Source organism: Gadus macrocephalus, chromosome 2 (genome assembly GCF_031168955.1).
Source record: "Gadus macrocephalus chromosome 2, ASM3116895v1".
Classification (NCBI taxonomy): Eukaryota; Metazoa; Chordata; class Actinopteri; order Gadiformes; family Gadidae; genus Gadus; species Gadus macrocephalus.
This window is the reverse complement of record NC_082383.1, coordinates 14295167-14306125: the sequence shown is the minus strand read 5'-3', so window position 1 is coordinate 14306125 and position 10959 is coordinate 14295167. Positions and strand designations below refer to the sequence as shown.

At 43.3% G+C, this 10959-nt stretch overlaps 1 protein-coding gene across 1 annotated transcript; it reads left to right on the top strand.

The window, feature by feature from the left end:
- The first annotated feature begins 1675 nt into the window (after nt 1–1675).
- Nucleotides 1676–10522, top strand: LOC132450724 (uncharacterized). Its single transcript, XM_060042794.1, has 9 exons — nt 1676–2182; nt 2992–3120; nt 3540–3622; nt 3757–3913; nt 4453–4617; nt 4880–5011; nt 5143–5357; nt 5618–9390; nt 9565–10522. Exons 1-9 carry the CDS (start codon nt 1937–1939, stop codon nt 9645–9647), a joined length of 4983 nt encoding a protein of 1660 aa, XP_059898777.1. The 5' UTR covers nt 1676–1936; the 3' UTR covers nt 9648–10522.
- The last annotated feature ends 437 nt before the right edge of the window (nt 10523–10959 follow it).

Below are 10959 nucleotides of genomic sequence, written 5' to 3'. Positions count from 1 at the left end.
TCCTCCCGAAGAACATTAATAGTTCTTTTCGGTCGAGGGATATTGTGCTTAAGGCTTTTCACCCCCCGCCTCATTCTAGTGAGGCGGAGGCGGAGTTGCATCTCCTGTGCCCGGTTCGGGCGTTGGCTATGTACGTGAATCGCTCGGCAGCGTTCCGCTCCACACAACAGTTGTTTGTGTGTTATAGCAACGCTAGCAGGGGCCGCGCTCTCTCTAAGCAGCGGTTTTCTCGCTGGGTATGTGAGGGTGTTTGCCTAGCCTACTCTTGGCAGGGCTTGGCGCCACCGTTGGGCGTTAAAGCTCACTCCACACGGAGCGTGGCCGCTTCAACGGCTCTACTCAAGGGCGTTTCGGTGGAAGACATCTGCGCGGCTGCGTCTTGGTCTTCCCCCGGCCCCTTTGTCCGTTTTTACATGTTAGACATGTCCAGGGGCTCACTCAGCAACTCTGTGCTAGAGTCCGGGACCCCTTTTACGGCTTAAGAATATAGACATGTTCTTTAAAGTGTCGTGGTTGGATTTCCTCTCGCCGGCTGGCGAGTTGGACTTGATTACCAGTCTTACTCTCCCACCTTTTTTCAAATGAAAAACAGGCTAGGGGGTTTTCTATTGGCTCACCAGTTGTCTGGTGATTTTGTTTACCAGTGTGGCACTCCCGCCGTTTTCTTCAAATAAGAAACGGCCGAGAGAGTCCCATTATTGGAGAGCCAAATTCCGTAGCTCCGCCCCCGGTGGTAGCGGACCTAATGGAAACCTAGTTGCTCTGGTTTTTTCTTTTCCTTTCATGGGTTCCATGAAGCACGGAATAGAGCCGGAGTCTTTACAGACTCACTTTTTTCTCCCTTGATCATTGCCTTGCTTGATCTAGGAGGAATTCGTTTTTTATAAAGCTGTTGTGTTTTACACTTCCTTGGCTTTTTGAGTCTTAATGTGTTCTGGTGACTTAGGTCTTTTTGACTGGGGTCCAGCAGGAGTACATTGATCGGGCTCCGCTCGCAGCTTCACCTTAGCCCATAAGGCGAAGCCTAGACGGCGTAGCCTACATGAAATAGAACGATAGTTATGTTATTATAACTCTAGTTCTATGATTGTAGGCGTAGCCGTCTAGTTTCCCACCTGCTGTACCCTCCAAATGCTGAGAGAAAAGCGTGGAGGATGAGCGACGGTATACACCGCGTTATATAGACACGATACCGTGGGAAATGTGGGCGGTGCCCACGCTGATAGGTGCATAGTTTGAATTTTCAGCGCGCGCAAATGCGCGCACGGGACAAGCCCATAAGGCGAAGCCTAGACGGCTACGCCTACAATCATAGAACTAGTTATAATAACATAACTATCGTTTGACCAGTCCTCAATGTGAACGGAGTGGCCGCCCCCTCGATGTGGACGGGCGTGGCGTCAGGCCCCGTCCACCATACCTGTCAAGATGCAGGCTTGGTGGAGACAGAAGCATATTAATAAGTATCGTCCCTGCAAGTCATCTAAAATCTCCTCAAATTCGGGCTGGCACAGATTGTACGCTTCAAGGGCCACATTTTCTGAACAGGATAGGCATCAGTCTTGCCTAAACCTGCTGCAAATACCACCACTTAAAGGTTAAGACAGGGTAATAGTATGTTGAGGCTGTACACATCACAAAGGTAACGCCCTTAAGTTCAACTCAATGACTGTACTGTATAACCAACCCAATCCAGATCTCTGCTTTGCCGTGGGGTTTGACAGACCGTCTTGAATGATGTGATGATGATGATAAGCTCTGTGATCGACCAGGCACAAAAGGTATAGACGCTGTACAACAGCTCAGCTCCAACAACAGCTCAGCTCCAACAACAGCTCAGCTTCAACAACATCCTAAATAACGTTGTAGAAAGCGGTGTGACAACAAGACAATGTGATAATTGAAAACACTTTCAGCAAGAGACAGAGAGAGAAGAATGGTCCTCTGGCAGCTGTTGCGGGCAAGGGGGGCATTGCAGACCACGCGGGACCGGAATCTCGGCCATGGCAGGGTGGGGGGCCAGGCCGTGCCGGGTAGCTATAACGGGTCCCTGGGAGCATACGCGCCCGTGCACTATGCTGGGTACGCTGCACATGGCTCCGTGAAGTCTTTCTCCATGGGGGCCATCAACAAGATGACCATGCAGGACCTCAACTGGAGATTGGCTTCCTTCATGGACGAGGTAGACACCGACTCTGCTTTAAATGTGCTGTAAATAAAGAGTTCTAGATGGTCAAGAAGAATTCTCTCTCTCTCTCCCTCTCTTTCTTTCTCTCTCTCTCTACATCAATATTTCAAACGTTTGAGTTTTTTGGATGCAGTTATTAATTTATTTTAAATCTGTTCAAATTCATGTCTAATGAGTAGTACATGCAGTTATGCTTGAAATTCCAGGGATTAAAATGTATACATATTTGATTCTTTAATTATACCCGAAAAAACATTGATTTTGAAACATTGATCTGACAATCTTTATTCAGCAACGATCATTTGTTTAAACTGGAGCATTTTAGAAAATTGTAAATTGAAAAGATATCTTGAGAAATTGCTATTTGACAACAATCCCAAATGGTCATTGGAATCTCGATAAAAGCGTTCATATAGTTATTTGTATCATGGTCCAGGGCTCCATTTTCTTGTTTAGTTATCATGAGTAAAGCTTACCTTCAATTTATTTTAAAGATAAACAAATTGTTGGATCCTTTAATAAATTGATTATTCTAACCAAATCAAATTACATATTGATGCTGTATGTTTGGAATAATGAATGTAATTATTATAGACACACCAAAACATTATTATTTGATTAATATTAGAGAAAAACAGACACTATTTTAGAGTTGGGTTACTATTATTAAAATAATGCTGCACAGGACCCAGAGGAAACATACTATATAATAGACATACTATATATATAGAATAGTATAATAGATGAATAGACATTGGAATGCTGTTTGCTGATTTTCTGTGTACACTGAATGGCGGTTCAAGGTCCAGGCTTTGGAGGCGGCCAATGAGACACTGGAGATGCAGATCAATGAGCTGTTGGACAGGAAGAGCCCAAGTGATCTCATCAACCTCGACCGATACCTTGAAACTGTCAACTTGCTACACTCCCAGGTAAGCGCTGCAAAGATAATTACTGTGCCCTTTAACACTTAATGGGTTCATCCTCAGTAATATCCGTTAGCCGCACCCACATAAACACTGCAAGTCATACATTCAAAGAACACACAGTGACATTTAAAAACAATGGACAGAGTAGACAACATAAAGGTGAGCGAGACTGGTTCTGACTAGCTGGGAAGATTAGTGCTTACTTCGGTTTAATAGGTCATACAGGCACTGACAAGTCGATCTGAAAGGTTCTTACCGTGCCCAGATGAAAATGACATTTGATTTGAGATCATCTAATCTGTCACCATAATGATGACTTGAAATTAATGAACACATAAAACACAATGATCGTAACTCTTCAAAAATAAAATTCTTTCTTTCATACGCTCTTTCTCTCTGTGCCTCTACCTCTCTCTCCTCAGATCACAGAGGCTCAGACCGCCGAAGCACAGACCAAGCTACAGTTGGTCAGCCTAGTGCTGGTAGCCAGTGACCTAAGTGCCAGGTTAACACGCACACGCACACACATACACACACACACACTGGCGCGCATACACACAAACACACACAAGAATACCCTATCCAGCATTCATCCACACGCACATCTAAATGCTTTACTGTGCGTGCTGTGTTGTGCAGGTTGGATGCGGAGCAGGGCATGTGTGCGCATCTGCAGGCTAACCTGAGAGATCTGAGGCTGACAGAGCAAATGTGGGCCAAAACGCTGCCTTGCCTGTCCTGTCTCGCCAGCTCGCTCACACAGGAACTCACCGAGCTGCAGGCCCAACACCCCCAGGTCTGTGATCCTTTCCAAAATGCACCATCTCCTAGATAATATTTTGTATTGGACCACACTTAGTTGGCTGAATGTTTTACCTTGAATGTATTTAAAAATCAAATGAGTCAACAAGAACAAACCCCCTTGAGTCAGTAAAATATTTCAGTAAGTCATTATCTATCTATCTATCTATCTATCTATCTATCTATCTATCTATCTATCTATCTATCTATCTATCTATCTATCTATCTATCTATCTATCTATCTATCTATCTATCTATCGATCTATCGATCTATCGATCTATCTATCTATCTATATAGATATTCTTGTCTATATACCTATATATATATATATATATATATATATACCTATATCTATATATATATCTATATATCTATCTATCTATATATATATATATATATATATATATATATATGCATATATATAGTATATATATATATGCTAAATAAAACGGTGTGAGGTGATTTCATAAACCTTTAACTTTCTCTCTGACTGTTGATCCATTCTTTCGCCTGCCAATCACTTGGCCCTCCAGGATGTACAAGATCTCCGTGCCAAGGCGTCAGGGGAAATTTCAATACAGCTATCGTGTGCTGAATCAACCAAACTCAGCGAACAGCTGGAGATGTTCAGGGATGAGTCCCTGAATACGATGATCGACAAGAACCAGACACAAAACAATTACTGGTTCAACGCTCAAGTTAGTACAATTACAACTTTGTGTCAACTTTTCCACCTATCCTATACTAACGTACAATGTAATCTGTTGAGTTAGCTTAATGCACGTAAGTACAATTTATCACGACTATGTCCTCTACAATACGATACAAACCACACAATTATAAACTTCTTGGGATAGGCCACACACATTCACATGACATACTGACACACAGTGGAGGAGCATGCGCAGTCATGAAAACTATAGATAAATAATGCTTCCATGTTTGTGTGGTTCTATACAGGCCTCCATGCTGACTCGTAACAAAGAAGAGGCTCCTTCTACATCCAGTTCAGAGGTCTCCCAGACAGAAATGAACAATCTGAAGATGAACAAGCTCATGTTAGAGGAAGAGCTGACCAAACTACAGACACAAGTAATATAGAACATTAATTTGAAACAAAAACTACAAATACATTGAATGTGCTTATATTTGTCATATATGGTTATAATCAGTGACCCAAAGATTTACAATTCTAACAAATGCATATTCGTCTGTCTGTCTAGAAAATATTGTTGGAAGGGAGTGACCTAAGCATAACGGATGGCTACAGTATGCAGCTTGCCCAACTACAGCAGAGGGCAGACGGTCTAGCGCTGCAGCTCAGCTCCGTTCGACAGGCGACAAGTGAACAGGCTGAGGAGTACCAGGCTCTGCTCCACATAAAGAGCGGCCTGGAGAGAGAGATAGAAGACTACACAACGCTGCTCAACGATGACAGGTATCGTGTTTCAACAGGCCAGAACCACAGGGGCACTTACCCTGTTAAAGTTGTATGTTGATTTATTGAGACAAGTTTTGCTGAAAGACTTTTTGGCAATCGTTTATATAACTAATTGCACATAGCTGAATAAGATAATGCTTAAAGTGACCCTTGAATACGTCAACCCACTTTAGCTCTAAGCAGACCTTCTCAACAAGGTATTAGCTTAACTTAAGTTTATGATTATGATCTCACGGTAGCTTTATTTTCCTCAACAGGACTCTGAGTTCAAGCTTTCAGACTATGACTAGTGCCGTTCACCTTAACATACAAACTAGTGGCACAGCCTTCCAAAGTACAGCCATAGTGGAGCACGATAGAAGAATTGGAGCTCAGACCAGGACACTCTGGAATGGGTCAGAGTTAAAAGCCCAAGAGTCACGTGTTCACGTGCCAACAGCAATCCACCTAGGCCCCGTGGACCCAACATCAGATCTTCAGATCTCAGTAAGCCCTACTACACAAACGTCTATCCGTCCAAACCAGGTGAGGTCAGCCGAAGATGCCCCAAGAAAATATTCCACATCTGTGACATCCATCGGTACCAGTGGTTTGCTTGACCGGTCATTGACATCTTCTGAAAACAAAATCCAGAGCATCACCAAAGAAATCCTAGGCACTTGCACTGGGAGCCAAGAAGGTGAATCCAAGATAGCGAGTTTAGAGGTGAAAGAACAGAGCATATTATTGGAAAGTCAAGTCCCAAGTCTACAAACTCCTACTGAAAACACTGTCATCGTTGAACCAAGAGGGGTCCAGGAATTCACTGGGACTACTCTTGACCGACAAATGACCAAACAAGTGACCAATACCGTAACAGAGATTGTCATCAAAAACAAGAATATACAGCACACCATTACTAAGGTGCCAAAACCAGAATCACATATCAACTCAGATTGCCTCACCCCAACAATCCCAGTCATAGAGAGACTACTAGAGAAAGAACATGACATTTCACCCGATCTAAGCATTACCAGTTGTGACATGCAGATAAGTGAAAGAAGCAGCAGCCAGTCCAATGTTTGCCAGATTGATTCCGTAGTGCTCCAGGCTGCAATTACAACAGGGACAGCAAATACAGATATTGTAGGGGAGACAACAGTGGTGGATATAAACATGTCTGAAGCTAAGAGAGTTACATCAATAGAGAGACCCACTGAAGAAGAGATCCATGTTGGCACCGTACAGGGGAACACACTAGATATCAGTCAGAAAAGTAAATCTGTGGAAATCACGGCAGTTGGCAATCATTTAGAGAAGACTATCCAAGAGAACACAGATGGTGATGCATTGGGAAAAGCACAGGCTAGTTTGGATGAGGCTCTTGTTAGCAAAGAAGTGGATGTCAGGGTTCGGCTGGAGAGTAAAACATATTCCACTGAGGATACATCAGATCAGATCCCAGGTACTGTTGTTAAACTCCAGGCTTCAACAGTTACCAAAGTAGAGGATGATAGGTCTCATGTCGGAGGCAATGCAGAAGGCGTACATCTGCACAGCAGTGTAGAAAGTAAGGCTGATGACAGTTTTGCGCCCTTGTTAGCCAGTGCTGTGAGGATCAAGGAGGAGGCTGAGGATGTTGAACAGAGTGCAATAACAAGCCATGGTTCCTCTGATGATATTGCTTCCATCAATCACACGCCTTTATCTGAGAACAACCCAATACCAGCAGTCATTGATGAATGCCCCATAATTGAGAACAGAGAGGGAGCTGTCGAGTTGGACAATGAAGTGCCCCAGGTCCAGATCATTGAATTTGTTGAAAAAACTCATCATGTCAAAGAGATTGAAAAGGGTCTTTCTACACACTGTGCTCTCGTGGAGTTGAAAATGGATGAACCAGAACAGGAAGAGGGGAAGGAGATAGAGAAAGTGGACACGACGCTGCATGCAATAGACAATAGCCTTCGTTCAGACCAGCCAAAAACGATACAACAAGGCGATCAGGTTCATACAATTGTCAATGTGGTTTGTCCTAACTTAGACAGTGAGACTGCTGTGGTTGTAGAAGTCAACCCAACACACCAAAAAAAGGTAGCGCTTCTAATAGAAACAGACACTGGCATGTCTTCAGTGGTTAGCTGTGAAGAGGGGACCAAAGTTAATTTGAGCCAAACACACCCAGACCTAAGCTTGAGTCCTAAAGATACAGAGTTGTGTTTGAGTCTAAACAAAACCGTAGTGTGTTCTAGCACAACAACCCCAGGGGTATCTGAAGGGAAATTCGTGACTGCAAGGGATTCTGATTCCCTTTTGAGTCGGATTGATCCACACACTACTTTAAGCCAGAAGGAATCAGGCCCTGTCGAAACTAATGATGCTGAGATCATTGACCAAAATGAATTGGACACTTGTTTCAGTCTGGTTGATTGTGACGTCATGACTCAAAATGAGTTTGAGATTTGTTTCAGTCCTATTGATACTGGCGACATGACTCAAAATGAATTGGAAATGTGCCTCAGTCCCGTTAATCAAGATAATCTCAATAAAAATGAACTAGAAGCTTGCATGAGTCCTGTTGATAATAGCGACATTATGAGCCCAAATCAATATGAAACTTGTTTCAGCCCTGTTGATAATAACGACATTCTGAGCCAAAATGAGTTGGAAGGTTGTTTCAGCCACGATGATAATGACATCCTGAGCCCAAATGAATCCGAAACTTGTTTCAGCCCAGTTGATAATGACATTCTGAACCCTAATAGGTCGGAAGCTTGTTTGAGCCCTGATGCCAACGAGACTGGTTACATTAATCGTGAAGAATGCTTCAGTCCATCAGATGATGTGTGCATGAGTCCAACAGAGGAAAGAATTTCCAATCCGGTTAAGAGATATTTGCTAACCACAAAAAAAGATAATCAATCTTTGCCATTTTCTGGAAAGCTGAGTTTGAAGGAAAAGGACAAGGCCTCCACTGCTAGTGAGCCCCCGAAAAAAGGGAACCGTTTTAGAAAAGTGCTAAGCTCTGGATTTAAGTTTCTTTCTAAAATGGATGCAGGAAGCAGGGAAGAGGCAAATAATCGTGAAAGAAGCTACAGAAATAGAAGCATCGGAGGGATTGGAAAAGATGCTTCAAGTCCAGTAGGTAGTCCACCAGATAATAGGTCCAGGAAACTCAGCCTTGGAGACAAAGAAGACACCAGATTTCACAGTATCACCCGGAGCTCCAGTTCAAATAAGAGTTTGGATGGGCAGAACGATTCAACCAGAATGGCCTCTGGTAGCAGTTTAACAAACGAAAGATCTCATTGCTTCAGGAGCGTCCCCACCAGAGGAGCTAGCTTTAGTTCTTCGAGTAGCAATACAGAGGCTGCTGTCAAAAACAACAGTCCTGGAGGACGAATCTTTAGCGGGGGAAGCGGTGAGTGGAAGCTGTATGGAGGAAGCGTGGGCCGCACGAGCAATGCCGGCAGCGCATCCGGCAGCAGCGTAGGTAGCGGCGGGAGACTAGCTAGGTCAGGGAGCGGGGACAGAATTAGCAACGCGACAAGTAGCAAAGTCATTAGTAGTTCAAGGAGATATGGCAGCGTGGGCAGCAGTGAGTCGAAGCCTGTGTACAGCAGCGCTAGCGGGCGCATCAGCGGCGTGGTGCGGCAGAGCGGTGTACCCGGGGGCACCAGGGCTCCAAGCCCCGGTGCCGCGCGGAAGCTGAGCTCCTCGACCGGAGGCAGCGGAGGGAGACTCAGCTCAGCGTTTGGCGGGAGCAGGATGAGCAGCGGTAGTGCGGGGAAGCACTGTCAATCGGGCAGCAACGATAGGCTCAGCGGTGGGCAGGTCCTGAGAGTCAGCAGCACGGCGGGCCAGGTGAGGACCAATAGCACGGGAGGAAGGGTGATCAGCAGCAGCGACCGGCCAGTCTCCAGCGTGGGTAGCGGTATTGGCGCCAACAAGGAGCGCATCAGCGTGTGCAAGAGGGCCGCACTGTCCATCTCAGCGGCCGGGAGGGAGAGGAGCCAAGAGAAACACAGGTCCACCCAGCGAATGGCTTCGGGTAAGGGTTGCACCACATGGAAATGCATATTATTCACCCCCACCCCAAGTCAACGATTATCTGAAAACCATGCACCTATGTGCACAGAATAGATAAAGATGCATTTAAGACACCCTCACAAAATGATTGTTTAACTAAATTCTTTCTTCTTTTTCATGCTTTTTTGTTGCGCAGCCAAGAGTATTCAGCATTGGGTCACAACGGGGGTTGGGGGAACAGAGGGTATGGACGACCAGGACGACATCCTTAACCTCTGATTGGGTAGAAGTGGGACAAACTGGGTACTCAATCGATTTTTGCTCATTGACATTGAGTCAAAAAAGATTAGCATTGGCTTTGATGACCATACTTCCATCATTTTCTTTTGCCAAATAATGATGATAATTGCAATCCAAATGGGGAAAAAAAGGAAACCAATCCATGAGTGTTGCATGGACAGCTTTATATTTTATCACTGTTTTATTGGTAATACGTTACGATAAGAGTTCATTAATTAACCATTAATAAACATCAGTTAATGCAGTAATAAACATTGTTTTGAAGTTTTAGCATAAGGGTTAGGTTTAGGGTAAGGAAAAGGGTTAGGGTAAGTGGGTATTGGTTAACCCTAACGTATTAAAAATGTAATGCACGTACCCAAGCTAATATGAACACCATTAATAAACTTGAACACCATTTGTAAAGGATACATAGACATGTTGATTTCCTGTTGGTTAATGATTATTACTGCATTAACCAATGTTAATTCATGTACCTTCATTGCAAGGTGTTACTGTTTTATTGAGGTGTTGTAAATGTTGGCTAATATTTAACAAATTCATTTCACTAAATGATTGTTTATGTTTCATGATTATCAATATTTTGTGTTTTGATATGTTTCAATTATATCACAGCTACCAACAAAATAAAATTGATTATCAAAATATAGTCATACATTTTGTTTGCTTCTAACACCACAAATTTGACATGCATTTACAAAAAAAAGTAAATACTTTATCGTGTTCATTCATTCAATTTTCCGTAACTTATGACGGCAAATTCTTTTGCAATCTCTCGGAAAGGTATGAACCCTTTGGTTTAGGAGGTTGCCGTCGTCAGCAAATTAAATTTAACTTGGGGACAAAAAGCAACACCATGACTGCCTGTTTGTACAGCCAATGCATAAGCCTCATAGTAGTTTAAGTTGTAAAGTTCTACTGCCTATACATTTCTCGCAATGTCATAATTTTAAGTTAGAATCTCAGTGTCTAGCTCACATATGTATTATAAGTCTTTTCCTAAGTCCTTATAAATACTCCTTCACATTTTTCCTTGACCAAATTAAGTTTTCCATCGAGGTCAAGGAAAAGTGGTTTGTTAGTGGTTATTTCTGAGGGTTTGCACAATCAATGCTCAAAATGAATTCAGGATATGGTCGGCGATAGTGATTGGTGAAAATCTTTATGAAGAACTATCTTTAGTGTCCGATATTTCTGTCATAACTTTTTGTCATTATTAAAGAGAGGCCTGATTCTCAGATATGCATGTTGGAGGGCTAGGGTGTAGGTCTGGGAAGAACTTCAGGCCAAA